The sequence below is a fragment of the Rousettus aegyptiacus genome, unplaced genomic scaffold (genome assembly GCF_014176215.1).
Source record: "Rousettus aegyptiacus isolate mRouAeg1 unplaced genomic scaffold, mRouAeg1.p scaffold_m13_p_5, whole genome shotgun sequence".
In the NCBI taxonomy this organism is placed as follows: Eukaryota; Metazoa; Chordata; class Mammalia; order Chiroptera; family Pteropodidae; genus Rousettus; species Rousettus aegyptiacus.
The window spans coordinates 82,245,001-82,264,315 of record NW_023416308.1 but is presented as its reverse complement, the minus strand read 5'-3'; the positions used below and the strand labels follow the sequence as shown (position 1 = coordinate 82,264,315).

At 42.0% G+C, this 19,315-nt stretch overlaps 1 protein-coding gene across 1 annotated transcript; it reads left to right on the top strand.

Annotated features, from left to right (window-relative positions):
- Positions 1-1,650: 1,650 nt before the first annotated feature.
- Positions 1,651-18,388, top strand: NRIP3 (nuclear receptor interacting protein 3). Its single transcript, XM_016147371.2, has 7 exons — positions 1,651-1,908; positions 11,327-11,488; positions 11,995-12,077; positions 14,027-14,166; positions 14,810-14,862; positions 14,979-15,073; positions 15,360-18,388. Exons 1-7 carry the CDS (start codon positions 1,735-1,737, stop codon positions 15,373-15,375), a joined length of 723 nt encoding a protein of 240 aa, XP_016002857.1. The 5' UTR covers positions 1,651-1,734; the 3' UTR covers positions 15,376-18,388.
- Positions 18,389-19,315: the final 927 nt, after the last annotated feature.

Here is a 19,315-nt window from a genome sequence, read left to right as displayed (position 1 = left end):
ACCACCACCATCAAAAAACATAAAACGTCCAAGAGAGATGCATAGTATATAATTAGGAAGAATTCACCCTCTGGGAGGTCAGAGAAGGCTTTCCTAAAGAAATGGTAATGGAGCTGAGGTCTAGAAGGAACAATAATGAAACTGAAGTCTGTGTGAACAGAGTGGGAGAGGCATTCCATCTAGAGGGAACAGGATAATCAAAGGTAGACCATTTGGAAAGAAGGAGAATGGCTCCTCCAGTGAACTGGAAGAAAGCTCATGAGTGAGGCTCAGAGTGGAGAAGTAGATGGAGGCAGATCATGCAAGAATGTGGATCTTTAGCTTAAGAACAATAGGAAAACTTTTGAGGTGCTCTAAGCAAGGAGGTAAGATGATCATATTTGTAGTTTGAAAAGATTAGTCTGGCAGTAGCAAACAAGAAACTGGGATGGAACCAAGGCACATTCAGGAGACCAGTTAAGAGGTCTCAGGTATTTGCCTCTAAAAGGGGGATAGTGATAATACTATCTTAGGAGCTGTTGCCAAGATGCAAGGAGCGCCTACATTTTAAGTAAGTATTTATTCCAATACCTGGTGAATGATAAAATGCTTAGTAAATGTCCTTATTGTTACTTTTATTGTTAGTTCTCTATAGAGAGCAGATCTTTCTTCTTCATGGCTGTTCCAGTGAGATAAGCTGGGAGAGAGTAGTAGCTGTTCCTACGATGGAAACGTGGTTTGCAGTAAGTCACAACCTCGAGAGAGGCCAGAACCCAGGATGTTGTATTAGAATGGCTTGAGTATGAAAGAGTCACTAAGAAAACCGGGTTCCAATTGCCTCTGGAAACATGCTGGAGAGACGGTAAGCCCTAGTGTGCTGGCTGAAAAAACGTGCTTCTCTGCGGGGTGTTCCAAAGAGCAGGTGTAGGGCTCGCACTCGTGTTCCGTCGCGCAGAGGCTGGGACCCTCGTTGCTCTCAGTCCCAGGATGACTCGCAGGCTTCTACGCAGCCCTGTTTCCCAGGCTCAGAAGCACGGGTGCCAGGTCCCAGGCAGGAGGGGAGGTCCCCGGAAAGCCAGCTCCAGCCCGCCCGCAGGGGCTGCCCCCTCCCCAGTCACGTGGCCTGGTGGGTGGGGACCGACCTGAAGTTGGAGAAATCCTGAGCGATCCCAACTTCTGAGCGTGTCGCTCATCCTCCCGAGCCCGGGCTGTGGGCGCGGGTGCTCGGGAAGGGAGCACAGAGGTGGCAATTTGCGAAGCCGAGCAGCAAGCGGACAGTAGGACTCGGGACATGGCCCAGCTGTCTGTGATCCCAGGGTCGGCCACTACGTGGACAGGTGAGCGGAACCCGGGGACGGCGGCGGCTGGGGTGGGAAAGGACGCTCTAGCATTAGGCCCCACGCCCCTTCCCGGTTCAGGGGATGCGGAGCACCCTCCACGGGAAGGAGGCAGTTAGATAAAGCGGCCGAGGTGGACACTTCGCGCTTCGGGTGAGTCCCGCCAGCGCCACTACTCCTGTCCGGCTCTTCCCCCCAGGCGGGGTGACACCCAGGTGCTCGCTGACGCTGGGAGCCGCGCGCGGGGCAGGGGCGCGCCCTGGCCCCGCCCCCCGCTGCGCACTGGCTGCTCCCCGTGACGTCACGCTCGGCTATAAAATCCGCGGCGCGCGGCTCTCGCGGCGCTGGAGGAACTCGAGGGCGAGGGAGGCCGCGGAGCGCGGAGCAAGGCGGACGCTGGGTCGCGGGCTCCTCAGTGATGTTTTACTCAGGGCTCCTCACCGAGGGCGGCCGCAAGGAGACCGACATGCGGGAGGCGGCGTCGCTGCGGCAGCAGCGCCGGATGAAGCAGGCTGTGCAGTTCATCCACAAGGACTCGGCCGACCTGCTGCCCCTGGACGGCCTCAAGAAGCTGGGCTCGTCCAAGGACACGGTGAGCCTCGCGGCCGCGCCCGCCTCGGGATCCCCGCGCGCGGCGGCCCGTCACCTTTGTGCTGTGCTCGTTCCCCTGGGCCCGCCCACTGCCGCTTTCACTGAGTCATCACCCGGGCCCCTTTGTCTCGCTATCGATCTGTTTCAGATTCCTCTCCATCCAGCATCCCTCTGCCTCAGTGTCTCTCAGGATATTCCATCGTAGCTTTTCTAGCTTGCACCCCACTGGGCGCTGCCTCCCCCCTTCCCTTCGTATCTCTTTGCTCTGGAGTAGAAGAGACTGCCCCGCCTTCTTGCCCCCAGGTCGCCTTTCCTTCCCATTATTCGCAGTACCGAATTTGATCGCGTGGGGCTTGAGCCTCGCAACCAGGGCAGCCTAACAGGCTGGTTGGCCGGTCCTATGACCCAGACAAAGGTGACTCCTAGTGGGTGTGAGAAAGAGAGGACGAAGTGGGAAGGGGGCTTCTTGGCAGTCATTATATCCAGATCACTTTTGTTGGATCCATCTTTCCCCTATGTAAAATCTACCTCTCCGTTTGATTTTAGTCTTATCTACCTTTGACTTTCCATCCTGGGGCGGGGGGCGGGGGGGGATGGGGTGGGGATGTAAGGAGGGAAGAGGTGGGGGGTGCAGAAGAAGGGTCGAACGTGAAGGTCTCCTGAACCCTAAACATCTCTTCGTCATTCTCATCTCTCCTCCTACTCCACCCCAGTACCCTCAGAGTGGAGAGACGAGGAAGCCAGGCTGCTCCATTTCACTGACCAGCTTACGTGTAGAGCTGGGGCTGGCTCAGGCTTTTTCTAGCAGGGTTGTTCTTCACATGAAGGAGAAACCCCAGGACTGGGCGTCTGGGTTCAAAGACCATGCTGCCCTTTAGCTATAGGAGGAGGACAGATGGCTAAGGGTTGCTAGTTTAAAGAACTGTATTTGTCTTTCATCTTCTAATCACCGTAGTGGTACTGGGCCAAGTTTATGTTTAGCCTTGCCGTTTCATCTGGAGTTTTCTTGTAGTTTACTTGTTTTCTTGAATTTTATGATCATTTTGAAGCATTAATTAAATGTCTTTTAAATGAAGTAGGTACACTATAATTTTTCCAGCATTTTTTTTAGCTTTTGGAAAGTTTAATTTGGCAAGGAGGGGAGGATGTCAACCTGGTTCACTGAAATTACCATTTCCAGTCCAAGAATGATGATGAAGGACAGAGCTGAATCCACTTAAAAAAAAAAAAAAAACCTAATGACACAAGGATAACAATATCAGATTTGCCCTTCTCCATTGTAATAGAGAATCATTTTTAGTTATTTATGTGCAGGGGATGTCAATCCATTTGTCTTGCTCTGTTTTTTTCCAAGATATTTTTCCTGCACAAACCACAGGATCATCAGTCTGATTTGTGCTCACTCAGTGATGAGTGACAGAACTGTATTCCTAGAAAAAAGATAACTCTCTTTTACTTTAAGGCAGTCTAGATCCATTTTGCAAATCAGGTTCAAATCTTCTTACCTTCAGGCCACTATAATCCTAGTTCTTGGAAGCTGCAGGAACCAATAATGGGGGCACTATTACGAAAAGAAGTAAAATGTGGAATGTTTTTCTTCCTTTCATCCTGGATTTAAGATATTATTGACATTTGGTTGTCCTGGGCTGCCAAGGAGTTTCCTATTCCTGAGGAACTATCTCTCCATCCTTCTGCCTAGCATTCCTTATATTACTTCATCTGGTGTAAGAAGAATTCCATCTGCTTTTCTGACCCCATCCTGTCTCAGTTGAGCCGCCCAGAAGCTGATAACATAGAACATAGGCAGTGGGCTGGAAGAAGGAAGCATCTGCAGAAAGCAGGTTATTGTTATGGATGTGACACAGCAGTTTACTGTGAGACCCTGAACCATGGTTCACACTTTCTCAGCCTCCCCACCCCCATTGCCATGGAGTTGACATCCCTCTCTCACTGTTCTCACACCTTTAATGTGCAAATGATTGCACAGAAGAGCTAGAACAGGTCACAGAAGCCAGGCAGACTGTGATCGGGCTGGGAGAGCTCTGAGTCCTATGGTGAGCTGGCTGGCGTGCTTAAGGTCTCCAGGAACTGATGTTGCTTCTCAGTACAATCTTAGAATAACCTTGGAAATGCTCTTTCATTTAACTTTGTGGATGTATCTGGTAGTATAGACCAGTATTGACTCAATTTTCTCTCACTGAAGTGAAATTTTGAGAATACCAAAATTTATTGAATGGGTATATACTACAAACTCAATAAAAGGGGGACAAGAGTAGGGAACGGATGGCACTAGAGAGAGATAGGGGAAAAGGACAAATTAGTTTAAATTGATTCTGGAGCTTGTGCCAGTGAGATGGCTTGTTTTCCTCATGCTAGCAACCTATATTAGAATGATAATGCTGAGTTTTCTAAATTATCTACCTTTACCATGCTGTTTTTGTAATATTCAGGTTTTTTTGGATTGGCGAAGAGCTCCTGTTGGCAATCAAATGTGGTCTTGTTCTCTTGGCTCCAAGGATGTGCCTTTGCCCTATTCCTGTTTGTGTGTAGTTTGCTGTTACGAAGTCTGCTATGGAAATTAATTTTATGTCTGGCTTTCTTATCTTGTTTGTCCTTTCATCTTGTGCTGTTTTTTCTGTATTAGATGAAGAGGCAAAAATCAGAGCTATGAGTAATATTTTGACTTACTATTTTTTAAAAAGTTGAGGAATCTGGAGGAAAAAGATCTCCAGTCTTGGAGTTTTACCCCCTTGTAATTTCTTTTGTTTTAGCTATCAGGTTCATAAATATTCTTCTCACTGAGGCAAGGACTTTTTAATTTTGAAAGCAGTCCTGTCATAGGGTAATGTACAATTTTTCCTGTGTGATAGTATTACTAACCATTAGACCAAAGCCTTAGTCATCCAGCAATGTAGAGAGAGTTTTGCTTTCCTATCTATGATTGATTATGCTTGTAGTCAAATGCTTTAGCAAAACTCACTAGAATTAAGAATGAAGGCCAGGGAAAGGATGATGGAACATGGCAAAACCAAATGAACATGAAATGACTAGCCCTGTAATCTCAGTATCTGATCTACTTGATCAAAATCTCTGTCAGTTGGAGCAACCATAAGTTACCCATTCATAATGCCACAAGACGTGCATTATGCGACATGTTTTAGACCAGAGAACTTTAGGCCCTTAGAAGAGGAGCATGAAATACCAGTATAACACCAGGATCTGGTACAAACTGGAGATTTTCAGAGTCGTGATTGCATCCAATTGTAGCAAAAATTATTTGAAGACTTGCTGTATACAGGACACTACTAGGTATTAGGACCTTTCTATAGGGAGTTTATAGATTAGGGGGAAGGATAGAACAGATTAATTAATCCACAAATATCAAATACTTCTTACATGTTAGGCAGTAATCTAGGCACTGAAGTTATAATAGTGAACCAAAACAGAGTTCATGCCCTTATGGAACTTGTATCCTTATAGGGGGAGAAGGCAGAAAATTAAAAGTAAATATATATCAGGTAGCAATCAGTGCTATGGAGAAAATAGACCAAGGTAAGGATAATAGGGAATGCAGTGGCCAGGGTAAGGTAGAGTGGAATCTTGCTATTTTACATAGGATGGTCAGGGAAGGCCTCTCTGATAAGATTACATTTTAGGAGATACCAAAGGAAATGAGAGAGCAAAATATCTTGGAGAGGAATGCTCAGAGCAGTGTGATAGCAGTGAACAGGACGAGAAAAGAATAGGTTCTGGATACATTTTGAAAGCAGTGTTGATAAGTTTAGTTGATGGATTCAATTAAGGGTCTGAAAGAAAGAGTGGTCAAGAATGACCTTAGGTTTTTGATCTATCAATTGGAAGAGTGAAGTCGTCATTTACTGGAATAAGTGAGACTACAGGAGGAGCAGGTTAGGGATAGAGAATAAGAATCATGAATTTGATTTTTGAACAACTAAGTATCTATTAGTTATTCAAGTGTAGTTGTTGAGTAGACAGCTCATGAGGAAGATAAATAACACCACCAGGAAGCCTAAGCTAGTCGCCAAGATGTTATAGTCAGTAAGTAGTAGAGGAGTTCAGTAGAAGAAATGATTACTCTGGCCTGGAGTGGAGTAGTGTTGGAGATCAACATCTGATTACAGCTTCATCATTCTCTGGAGAGTTGGCTAACTGTGATATGGTATGGAGAGGAGGCTGTCTCCAGAATGTGCCTTGTAGAATCTCAGAGTAAGAACTTACAGGTGATCTAGTCCAGTTCCCTGCCTATGTGTGAATCCTTTCTAACAACAACAACAATAACAGAAAGCAGCCTGCTGGTAATAATGGAAGCTAAAAGACAATGGAATAATATTCTTTAAAAATCTAACAATACATAATTTCTAAACCTAGCCAAACTATCAATCAAGACTCAGGAAGAATTTCTCATACATCCTCAAGAAGCTACTAAAGGATATGCTCCACCAAAGTGAGGGAAACCAATGAGCAAAAAAAGAAAAAAAAAAAAAAGCATAGGATTCAAGAAATAAATGATCCAATAGAGAAGAGAGGCAAAGAAAACTCTGAGAATGGTGTTGAAAGAAAAGTCCAGGATGCAGATTGTGTAGCAGGCCTTGAGAACACCAGTCAAAATGGAATGGGAGGATAGAGGGCTCCAAGAAAAAAAAACATGAACATGCTAGATCTTCTACAATTTTAAGTACTTGAAAGAGATTTAAATTGTATATAGAAAATTAAATAAATAGAAATCTAGGTAATTTTTAGTTTTGAGAAAAGTAAATATTTTTATGAGAAAGGAAACATTATTATAATATATTATTTGACTTAGCTTTAAATAATATGAATATAGTCATAATAATGTAAGCAGTAAATACTGATATGACCCCAAACAATTATTTACAGAATATTAATAGGAGAGGGACATGATGGGGAGGTGTAAAATAATTAAACCCTTATCTCATATAATAGAAAATCAATAGATAATGGTAAAATTAATAAATCAAAAAATTGCTTATTTATTTGTTTACTATTTACTCCCCCCACTAGAGTGTTAATTCTAGAAGGGCAAAGATCTTGATCATCTTGTACAGCTATATCCCCAGTTCTTGACATAGCAATGAACAAATAAATCTCTACCCTTTACTTCTTCCAAAAGCCTTCCTTGATTAACGTTATCTAATTCTTTCTTTCAGAATCCCTTCAGCACTTTTATGTTACATAGTTTGTACTACTTGCATTCCTACTCCTTGACTGTTGCTTTGTAAATTTACTTAAGTGTTTTATTTTTATGTTTATTGAAATACTGGCTTTCCTAGGGCCATCTTCTACTTTCTTGATATCCTTCAAGATACACACTAGTAGTTAGCTATTTAGGTATTGCAGGTACTCTGGTGGCCTTTTGGACATAATTATCAAGTTGTTCTGACATGAATCCTGCTTTATGCTTTAGTTCAACGAGGCAATTACTACTACCCTAAGCAGTCCTGGGTTCTCTACTCTTTCTGAAATGTGGTCGCTAAACACTAAACACGGTTTAAACATCTAAAGTCCAGGCAAGCTCAAATGTACTGCCTCCATCATCATCAGGAGCTTCTGCAAGAAATGGCCTCTGTAGGCAGTGCTATTTCCTGGGCAGAAATATTTGAAGCTCCTCAATTTGGCACACAATCTGCTTAAATATCTCTTCTAATCAGGCTGTAGAATGGGAAGAAAAGCGATGTGAAAGGACATAGATTATATTGTAGGATGGCACAGAATCATGATTTGAGCAAGAACTTCTAAGGCTACTTTCTCAGTCCCTTTATCTGTGCTGCACTGAACCCAGACAGAATCAAACTAATGGAATTTTGTGGTCCACAGAATGGACCAGACAAGAAATTTGGAGAGATGACAGAAGTCTGCCTTTAGTTGTTTTAGAAATCTGACAGTATTAACATAATTCCTAAGCCTAGCCAAACTATCAACCAGTCTTTTGACTTACTCGTATAGCAAAATAAAATTTTGGTATTCTTCCCAATTGTCTGGGTCAAGTGGGAGTCTTATGTAGGATTTACACTAATCTATTTTCATCCTTAATTGTGCCCTGCAACTGTACAGGTTCTAATACCTCTAACTCCTCAGCCTTTTCAAGGTTTTAGTTTGAGTAGGAAAAAAAAAAAGTGCTTTTCCAGCTAGACCCCAAAATATATAATTGCTCTTAAGTAATAGTACTGATGGAAGGGTCATCAAGGCAGCCTTCCCATGTAGTCATTTAGGGACCCCAGCTGACACCGACTCTTATGTCTTCAACATATGACCTTCAAGGTTATCCTAGTGGTCATCTCCATTCCAACCAGTTCAAAGAGGAAAAGAATATGGAGGAATGTGCGTAGGAGATTTTTTTTTGAGCCGCGTCTAGAAATGGTGCATGCCACTTCTATTTATATTATGTTTTCCAGAACTCAGTCATATGGCCATACCAAACTGCAAGGAAGGCTGAGAAACATAATGTAGGTATCTGCCCAGTAGTAAGAGAACCTGGATTTTGATGAGCAACTGGCAGTCTCTACCACTCAAGCGTTCTGTGAAGTAGAATGGTATGAAACACTTAGCTTTCTCTAGTCTAGGTCACTTACCACTTTTCTATCTGCTTTGCAGATTCCCATATTTTGTCAACCTCTCGCTCTTTGTTGTTTCCTTTACTGTTCTCTTTGACCTTGTCAGTTTATGCCTTTCTTATTCCTTGACTCATTTTAGTGAAATTTTGGTTAGGAGCAGAATTAAATGTGTAGTTACATTGTCATTTAAAACATGTAGGCATGATAAAATGACGTTCATTGGCTGTGAATTTTCAACTCTTAAACTATACTATGAATACTTTCAATTATGAAAATGAATGAAGAAAGTTATATGTACTGACAGAAAAATGCTTTTCACATGTTAAACAAAAATAGAAATTTTAGAATAATGTTATAATATCCTATTTCTGTACATGTTTGTAACCATATTAAAAGTTTTTAGAAGGTTATCATTTGTAAAGAGTGGGACTGAGAAGGGGTTGAGAGATTGGGAAGGGTTTTACTTTTAATTCTATACACTTTAGTGATATGTGAATATTTTATATTGAGCATGCATTATCTTTGAACCTTGATTACAAAGGAAAAGAACAAATAAAGGAATACAGCCATCCTTCAGTATCTATGTGGGATTGGTTCCAGGGCCCACTCCCTTTCCCCATACTAAAATTCAAGGATACTCAAGTCCCTATATAAAATGGGGTAGTATTTACATACAGGCTACAGCAAGATAAGCCTATATATTACTTCATCTGTTGGATTCAGCATAGTGCTGAATCCAAATTTTAATTTTTGGAACTTTCTGGGATTTTTTTTCCTGAATATTTTCAATATGCATTTGGTTAAATGTGCAGATATGAAGCCCATGGATTTGGAGGGCTGGCTGTAGTCAGCAGGGCCAAATGCCCTAGAGCAGCCAAGCAAAATGGTATATTTGGAAATATATCAGGAAATATCAGGAAATAGACATGGTGATTTTTTTTTATGTTTTTTTTTTTTTAAAGGCCATTCAAGACAAGGATGTGATTAGAGGAGGATGTGGAGTTGAGGAGGCAGGGTCTGAGGTTTTCTCCTTAATATATGAGAAGAGAACTTTGAGTATATTTTATAGCCTGGGAGGAAGGATCCAGTAGGAAGGGAGGAAGATTCAGAATAGAGATGACTTGAAGGAAAATGATTTTAAAACTTTCCTCATTTGCCTCATCTATCCAGTGGTGATTAGACTCCTCTGCAAGATTATGAGTAACCAGAAAAAGTGGTGTTCAGCAGGACCAATGTAAAAGGAAAGCCCCAAACTTTCAGTGAGGAGGGCTTTGATTAGATTGCCTTTGAAGCCCCTTCCAGTCTTCAGTTCTGCAAATTCAACTTATCTGAGTTGGTCTTGCTAAGCATAGTCTTGGCAGTAACAAACATACTGCTTTAGTGTGACTTGAGCTAGGAATACAGGCTTATTAGTGAGAGAGATAAGGATGAAGAATTTCTGTTTCTTTTGAGGAGCAGTTTCTTCCAGTGTCACATCAGGAAATTGGACAGAGTTAGCACTTCCTCTAAAAGAAACTCTCATTTTCTTTTAAGTGCCTCTTTCTCTCCTTTTCTCAAGGATACTAATTTAGCATCTGTTTTGCCAAGAATCAGTGTATTTTGGGCATACATTTCTTCGCCTCACCAGGGTTACAGTGAGTCACGGCTCTAACTCCTTTCTTCCTCAGAAATCTGTAAGGTGATGGATAATGAAGACTTCCAGTTCTACCCCCTTCCCTGGGAAGGTTCTAGGTTCTGGGCTTCTAAGAGTGACTCCCTTCCCCCTAGAATTGAAGTGCCATCTGGTATGTGTTACATAGAAACTTGGGTTTAGAGTCTATGTTTTCGAGGATTTTGAATGTTATTGTAAATTGGGAATAAGATGCTTGTGTATAGAAATTTCTCAGGTCAAATGACTTCTCAAGAGGTAGCTTATACTTTCTGGAGGTCACTTTGGGTAGAAATAGTAGAGCATGGATATATTTGCCCTAGGAACTTTCTTAAACTCAATCAAAGAGCAGGTTCAAATTCACATGCCTCATTCTGTTTCCTCACATTAGGTGTCCTGGCACAGACATAAGATCAAATTAAGTCCTCTGCTTCTTAGTCTCTACTCCTTTTATACTCCCACTTTTTGGCCCATTGAAGAGAGGGGAATGGATGATAAGACTATGGCAGCAATTGTCTTATGCTCCTTGAGATCCACAGGATTTTAGTAAGGATGATTCTTGTGGGTTCTGCCACATTCCAAAGTGTGTTTCAGCAGGTATGAATTTCTGTCTTCCCATTGCATCCACCCATGGGTGGTGGCTCAGCCCTCAGGCCACTAAGGCATATAACAAATAGGTCCAAAAGATAAGACTAAGGGAGACTTGAAATAGAAATAGGCAGAGCTTCTGACAACCAGTGCTAGGTAGGTTTCTTCATCCTTTGAAAATAAGCTGCTCCTTCTTTAAGTCGCCTGGAAGATACACCTATTTCACGTACACTAAGGCCACTTCTCTCCTGAAATGTCCTTGTAAGGGGAGGGAAGGCAGCAGGCTCAGGTAGTCCAAATCACATAGTCCTTTAGTTTTCTTCATCCATAGAATATTCATTGGCCCTATCCATATTTCCTAGTGTCCTACCTTGCTTTTTCATGTTTTCAAAGTGGCCTATTGCAAATTGTTTTATAGTATCTGCTTTGACAATGCCAGTGAAATCCCTTTTTGAAAGAAGAATAAATAAGAAGCAAGAGTAGAACTCATTAATGTGAGGCTTCTTCATTATTTTGGTGGCACCTGGGGTATAGTGGGAGAAGGGAGAAAAGACCTGTCCTTAAGGAACTTCTGCTTTCTATCCCTCAAGCAACCTCATAACATTCTGCAGAGGCGCCTCATGGAAACCAACCTGTCTAAGCTCCGAAGCAGTCGTGTCCCTTGGGCTTCCAAGACCAACAAACTCAATCAGGCTAAGTCTGAGGGACTGAAGAAGTCTGAGGATGATGACATGATTTTGATTTCTTGTCAGGTAATGTTCTAAGAACAGATTTTCCAGGGTTTTCTGGAGAGTAGGCTTTTAGCCCGTTATGAGCCCAATAGTAGGTCTCTCACCTCCAACTATATATAGTGTGGGTCTTATCATGGAATTCATAAGTTAGTTTCAAGGGGGTTACTCCATGCGACACAGAAAGTGTATGCAACATTTTGTATGCATCTTCTGGGAAAAAAAAGACCAAAACTTTCATCAGTTTTGCAAAGGAGTATCACTCACACACACACACACACACACACAATTAAAAGCTGCTTGGTATATAGAATGAAATACCCAAAGTCCTTTGGGGTCCTCTGTCAGCTCTAGATTCAGCAGGAAAAAAGAGCCCCTCAAAGGAGACTCAGCAGTGGGTAAAAATGGGACACTATCAACCCATAATTGTGGAGATGCTCTCCAACCCTGCTTTTCATATGACATCTGCTGCTTGCTCTTTGGATCTCTCTTCCCTTGCTCCTATTGAACAGCACATTTCCTCTCCACAGTGTGCTGGAAAGGATGTGAAAGCCTTGGTTGACACAGGCTGTCAGTATAATCTCATCTCTTCAGCCTGTGTGGATAGATTGGGGTAAGTAATCACTTGTACTGGGTGGAATTCAGATGCCAATCACTCTTTCCTTGAATATATTTTAAGGTTAGAGATGGTGAGAGTTTCCACAGAAGCTCTAAGAGAAGTGTGCAGAGCTCAAATATCAGCTGGAACCAGTCCTTAGTAGAGGAACAGAGTGGTGGGTACTCAGTTACTAGGGAGAAGTCAGGCAGGCAGGAAAGCCTCAGAACTTTGGGCTCTAGAATGAAATGAAAGATCCTTGGCTCATTGTGTACCATGTCCTGATCCTGATTGGTGCCCTACCCAGAAAACAAATTAGACAGCACTGTCTTGTTGGTGTACTCCAGGTGAATAAAAGCAGGGATGTGGTTGGCCTGACTTACTCAGGGTCCTTCTGGAGGTCACAGTACCTGTCCCAAGAAGCATCAATCAGAACTTGGAATAGGGCTGCTATTGCTGCTGGGCCTGAACCATTCGAGGGTGATTAACCAATAGTGTCTTGGTGCCTTTTCTCTTTGTGAAGAACATGTAAAATCAGATCTTACTGCTGCCTCTGCTAGTAATTGAGTGTGAGGCAGACACCTCATATAGTGAATGTCTTTAGTTTTCTAACAGCTGGTAATGAGTTCTCCATCTTTTAGACAGAGAAAGACATTTTGTATCTTTCTTCCTTTTCACTCAATCTGTACTTTTATTGCTTTCATTCTCTTTCCTCCAAAATGCCAGATGGGTCCTGAGGTCTAGCCCAGAATTGGGAGGATCAACCCAATATCTTTTTCCACTTTTTAACCTTAATTGCAACAAACTATTCCGTAGTCCAAATCTCTGCATTGAAATAATCACTAAGGTAGATGTAATGGTCCATTTTAAGCTACTTTCAAGATGTCCATATTTTTAGGTAGGGCTTACACAAGACTTGATTTGTATAATCAGTGACCTGTGCCACATGATCTGTTCCTTTCCCTACTGTCCTCACCCCTTATTATCACTGTGACCCTTTGAAGCTGCCATTATGGGTTTTGTACATTGCTATAAATGGTTGTGGGGGGGGGAGTCCAGGATGCAAGTGTTCTTGTGAGAAGACTCCTGAGTTTTTTTATATGGTAAAAAGATGAGATATAGTGCAACATGATGGTTCCAGAAAGACTAATAACGTCCTGGTACATAATTAGGCAGCAGACTGCCACGATTCCAGAGGAATTAATAACCATCTGTAAAACTGCAATTATTTTTCTTTTGGATGGGCTATAACACCAAAAGAGAGGAAATGGAGTAAAGTAGAAGTATTGGCATGGAAAGTCCATAATTAAGTATTTATCCACCAACCCATAATAGCTCGGGTGCTAACTGTTCCAACCACATTACATAACTGTGAAACCTTGGTGCTGTATCTTTCCTTCCTCTCCTGCACAGACAAGTTTAATTAAAACTTTCTCCATGAAATTCCTTGCTGATATCAATATCAATGCACTTACCACTGCTAACCTTATAGGCCAAGACTAATTGATAAGGATAGACTGAAATAGAAACAACAAAGAGAAAATTAGACATTGAACAAAGTATCTTCTAAAATTAGGATTAACCTGCCCTCTTTGAGATCTCTTATCCACAGATGGGTAAAAAGACATGTTAACTAAACTGCCTTGCACATAGGTAGGGACGTTAGGATGCAGAATAGGATTCTTTGAGTATGTCAACTTGTCTTTTACCAATGCAGATAGTGGCATAGCCTTTTGAGAATAGGAGTTGAATCTGTAGTTTGTTTGTTGGTTTGTTTATTTGTTTATCCCCATGCAGGTATAGGACAAAGTTCTGAAACAAGAAGTGTAGGCTAGCTAGCACCTTTTGGATAGATTAATCCCAGGAAATCTCTGGAAAATCTCAACTATGGGTCAGAAGGTAGGCATTGCCAGATTCCATCAGAAACCTCCACCAAGAGGATTCTGGTATCTTCCTCTCCAATGCAGACTCAAGGAACATGTCAGATCTCACAGGCATGAAGGAGAGAAGCTTTCTCTACCCCGGCATCTGAAAGTAGTGGGCCAGATTGAGCACCTAGTGATCACATTGGGCTCCCTCCGCCTGGACTGCCCAGCAGCTGTGGTTGGTGAGTAGAATTTGGGCTTAGAACTATGGATCCTTAATGAAAATCTCCCTATTTCTACCAAACCCTCATGAGACTTCATGCCTGTAAATATTGACTTCTTCAAAATCCCGGGTTTCTACCTTGTTCTGTAGACCTTGTCCCAAGGTCTGTATTTTTGCCCGCCGAAGTACCAGTTGGGCCCTGAGCTATATTCAAGACAAGTTGAGAATCACTCAGAAAAAGGAGTGTGTAACTCTTGATTTAAAAAAAAAAAAAAAAAAACTCAAGGGGCAAAACAACATTTTGTGTGCCAGGGAAAATGGTCCCTGAGACCTTTCCATGAGGGCAAGATCCTCTTACTCCTTTGCCATAAATCTCTTTATAATTTCCCACCATCTCTCATACTTTCCCTTGTATATTCCATTTTAGACTACTCTAAGTTTGTCTAAAGGCCTCTTTTCTTTAGTTTTGAAAATACCTGGGTTTGAATTTTAGCTCTATTGCATTTTAACTATATTGATCTGGGAAAATTACTTAATTTTGATGCTCAACAGATGTTTATTGGATGGATATATGTATGGGTCGTTAGTTGGAATCTAATGGTGATAAGGCTGACTTCTAAAACAGCATAAAAATGCCTGAATTTTATTTATTTTTTTATTAGAAGACAATGAGAAAAACTTGTCTCTTGGTCTCCAGACGCTCCGATCCCTGAAGGTAGGATCGATTCTACTTTCTCTTCACTTCTTTTTCTCTTAGGCAGGGGTCATCTTACAAGGATACCCCCAAAGTGAGATCATCAATAGTAGCCAGTGATTCTCCTTTGTTTTCAGTGCATCATAAACTTGGATAAACACCGGCTGATCATGGGGAAGACAGATAAGGAAGAAATCCCTTTTGTGGAGACAGTTTCCTTGAATGAAGACAAGTGAGTGCACAGATGGGTCAGATCAAGTCAAATCCACTTGCTATTAACCAGAGGATTTCTCACACAGGATATTGGGTTGTGTCCTGCCTTTGGCCTTTAATCATACTACAAATACACCCTTCTCTACCCCGTCCGACAAAACTCTTGAGTCTACATTTCAGAAGGAGCACTGATGATACTGCACAGTGGTGGGGAAAATGAGTAGCTTTTAAACTAAACTTGTACTTGCATTCAGCCTAACTTCTTTGAATTTGATATAATTTCTTCTGTTTCTTTCTCATTTCAGCACTTCAGAAGCATAACTGCAGCCTGTAACATATCTGCACGTATGCACATGCACCATGTTGACAGATTGAGAAAACTGGGTTTGAACCAAATGCAGTAGCAACTTGCTGTGGACCAAGTCCTTTTCTCTAATAGAAGCTTCAGAGGTTCCTTCCCACCCAGACCTCTCTAGACGTTAGTCTGTGCTTAGAGATCTTGTCTGGTTACAGCCATTGTTTTTTACTCCTTTTATCACTTAATTTATAAACTTTTTTGACACTGCCAGGTCTCACTTGTGGCCTATTTCTGTGCTGCTTCTAGGAATTTGCTTTTATTAGTCAAGTATAGGGGCTGCCAGGTTCTATTTCTCCATAGATAAACTTGCTTCTTTTCCTATAGCTAAAATGTATAATAAATAGGAACCTGACCTTTACCTCCTTTCAGCTGTTTCGCAGAGGTGCAGGTTACCTATGTCTCAGTATTAAAATTTCTTCTAATTCATTCATTGATTTCTCAAGTATGAATTGATCTGAGATGTGAAAGGACCCAGAGAGATAATCTATTTCAAGGGCCTTCCATTTAAAGGCCTAGATAGGCAAGTGAATTGTCTAAGCTCATATACTGAGTTAGTGGCAAAAGAAATCTAGAACTCAGACCTGACAAGCTAAGGCTATGTTCAGTGTCTCATGTTGCTTCATTTGTCTTCAGGCCTTGAGAGGAAGACGAAGAGGCGAGGGTTTGTAAAAAGGCAGGGTAGGTGAAGAATATACTTTAGGGATAGATGCCAAGAGGATCCGGGTAGCCCTCTCTGCTGTGTGCTCAAACCACTAAAAGTCCCCTGCCCAAACTATCACATTTAGGCCCTTATCTTGGTGCCTAAAAGCTGAGGGTACAAAGATGAATGGGATTGTCTTTTACCTTGAACTTTTTGGTGAGAAGGAGAAAGGAGGAACCACAGACAGAAGAACATTAATCAATCGCTCCCTGAGATGGAATTGAAGGCTTCAGTAAATAATCTGTGCATCATTGTTAGACATTGATACTCCCAAGATCTAGTCACTATGTCTGCCTAACCTGTCATTTATCTGCCATGAACTCAAGTAGATGGAAACAGAAGCACGGAAAGAAGATGAAAAAACTAAGAGCAGATCCAGAATAGAAGGGAGTACTAGGTAGAATCAATTGGTGGGAAGTTCTACATAGGGAAACCTTTCTGGGATGGAGGCCGGTATTGAAACTTACAGGCAGGGAACTGAGGGATAGTCTTCAGCTCTGTCCTAGTGTGAGGACAGAGGCAGGGCAGGAGCTGACAGTGTTAAGGACAACCTTTTCTGACTGCCCAGTATTTCCTGACTTCTCTCAAAGAGTTGGAGATCACAGGGACTTCTCGAAGCTTTTTTGTTGAGGTGTCAGCTTGGGTACACAGATACCTGTAATGAATTTCCCCTTCAATTTGGTCATAGTAATACTCAGAGAAGTCAGAAAAATAGCCAGCTAAGCGTATCCCTTTATGGGATTTGTGAGTATACCCTTGATTTATAGCAGCAGTTTCAAGAGTATTTAATGTTTTCCATTTTGAACTTTGCCAATTCCTACCAACAATCTTGTCTAGTGTTCAGCTACTGTCTCTACGAAACAACCCTTTGGAACTCTGAATGTTTTTAGCCTTACAGAAACTCCCTAAAGACTAGAAACTTGGTGGTCCCACTTGAACAGCTATGCAGCTGTACTTGCAGCCAGTTGTCACGGAGTCATCTCCAGACCCCCTTCTTATTGTCCCCTAGAGAGGAAGTAAAGTGGAAAATGGAAAACTAACCACAAAGTAGAGAAGGTCGCATTCAAAGCTCAGCAGGGGTGATCCCAGGTTACCAGCCTTCAATACCCCATCCAATTCTACTCCTTTTTCTTACCTGGGAGGTACCTGTGCCTTTCCATTGAGGCCTCTCCACTCTCTTCCTCTAGCATGGCACCACTTTGGCTTGCTTCTTATCCTAATACTGAGTTGAAATACACTTACCCTTTCCTTCCCTAGTTGAAAGTTCCATGCCAAGCCTTGACTCTTGGCCACATATGAGGCATGTTGGAAGTTCCTTGGCCTGGTTTATCCTTATTTGGAGTCCCTGTGGACCAGAGATACCAGGAATTCATAGGTACTGGAAAGATGTGACTGATTCTGGCCCTTCAAGTTTGGGATTATATGGTGTCAGGGGGATCATCAGATGGTCTTTAAGTGATCTTTCTGGCCTTTGAGAATCAGTCAGTGATTTTCCAATTTTGTAATAGAAACAATTAGGGCAATCTGAGTTTAGAGTATCACAATCACAATGCAGTCAAATAATCTGTCAAATAATTGTGCTTTAAACCTTAGGCTTGATAAAGGTACCTAAAAATGTCTAAAGACAATTATGAGAAATCTTGAACTTCATTAATCTTTAAATGCTGCCAAGTCGATTACTCTGACAGCCCATATCTTCTTGATATTCATTAGGGTGCACTGAGTCTACTTTTGGGGGGCTGGCAAGGTAAGCAGGTAAGGTCAATTCTTCCCTGAATCCTAGGAAATTATCTCTAGTGCTTCTGATTAAGGGTGAAGGAAGATAGTGTCTACCTAGGTCACAGTTCTGAAGCGAGGCAGTAGCCAGAAGTAACCCCAGAGAACTGTTAGCCCGCTCGTTCTGTAACAGACATCCATTTCAAATACAGAAAGTTTGAAAAGCACTGTTTTTGTCATTTGGTATTTATATGCCTGACTTATATGAGGAACAAATGTTTTCTGACTTTTCTATTTCCTTTCCCTGCACAGATCCCACCTAGTAAGATTTTCTATTCCTTAGCTCAAAGTGTCTGTAGAATAGATTATTTAATATGTCAGCTTCCTCATTCTCGTATAATAGAAATATCTTTCCAGGTTGGGGACATGGAGGAGATGAACTGGATTCCTCCCTCCTGTTGCCAGGCCTCTGTATTGGCACTTTATCTGCTCAGTGTTTCTGGCCGTGTTGGGTTTATTTGTGAGATTGATATAACAATAAAGTGAAATCTTCCCCTCTGTGTGCTTGTCTGACAAAGTGTCTGTGTCAGGGCCCTTGGACGGTGGGAAAGCCCAGGAACAGGTTAATCAAATCAGTATTTCTCCCATAGGGTGGTCTGTGGTCCTCATTTCCTCTATTTCTACTGGCCCTTCAGTTCTCCCTCTTATTGGCTGTCTGTTCTTGAGCAAATTAGTGAACCTGAGCATGGTTTTGCAATCTGTAAAACAGAGGTGATGATAGTACTTGCTCTATGTATCAAATGAGATAATCCATATAAATTGGTATTCCTTAAAAGCTTTAACTGTGTATGAGAATAGTCTTTTATGGTGGTTCACCTGTCCCTGGGGTCCCAGGTCTGGTCAGTGTGTGCCACTGAGCAGGAACACCGAGGGCCATAACCTTGTCGAATGTATTAAATTTTCAAGAATCGGGATTAAAGGTTAACCAACCAGCCTCCTTTGCTATAAGGTTGAATGGGGCAAAAGGAAAGATTGATGCAAAGGTGCACAGCCCTTTTGGAGCTGTGGAGGAATGCCATGTGTCTGAGCTGGAGCCACATAGGCAGGAGGCCCAGTGTGCAGGTCCCAGTACTAGCATCTCCCCAGGAACTTTTTTGCAAACGGGCACTCCAATGGAGGACTAATTGGCCTCAATGAGCCTTCAGACTCCTTTGCTGTTGTTGCCAGACATTGTTTATAAGTTAGGGTATAAATATTGGCAGGAACAGGGAGACACTTTTTTCTTCTTCATACTGTTTTATTTTGTTGTTTTTCAGATTTTTTTTTAATTACAGTCATTGTGATTTTCTCTCATTTTAACAATCTTACAGATTTTTATTACATTATTGACCTTATGATGTGAATAAGTACACGTTGAACTTACTTTTACTCTGAGGGAAAGGTCAATTGACATTCGCCTATAAATAAAGGCAGAGTGGCAAGCAGTG

Bases quoted from the DNA above. Each gene is read 5' to 3' on its own strand.
- NRIP3 (XM_016147371.2), top strand. From the start codon at position 1,735: ATGTTTTACTCAGGGCTCCTCACCGAGGGCGGCCGCAAGGAGACCGAC. The intron at 1,909-11,326 runs GTGAGCCTCGCG...CTATCCCTCAAG, and splicing joins TGGGCTCGTCCAAGGACACG to CAACCTCATAACATTCTGCA. The intron at 14,863-14,978 runs GTAGGATCGATT...CTTTGTTTTCAG, and splicing joins AGACGCTCCGATCCCTGAAG to TGCATCATAAACTTGGATAA.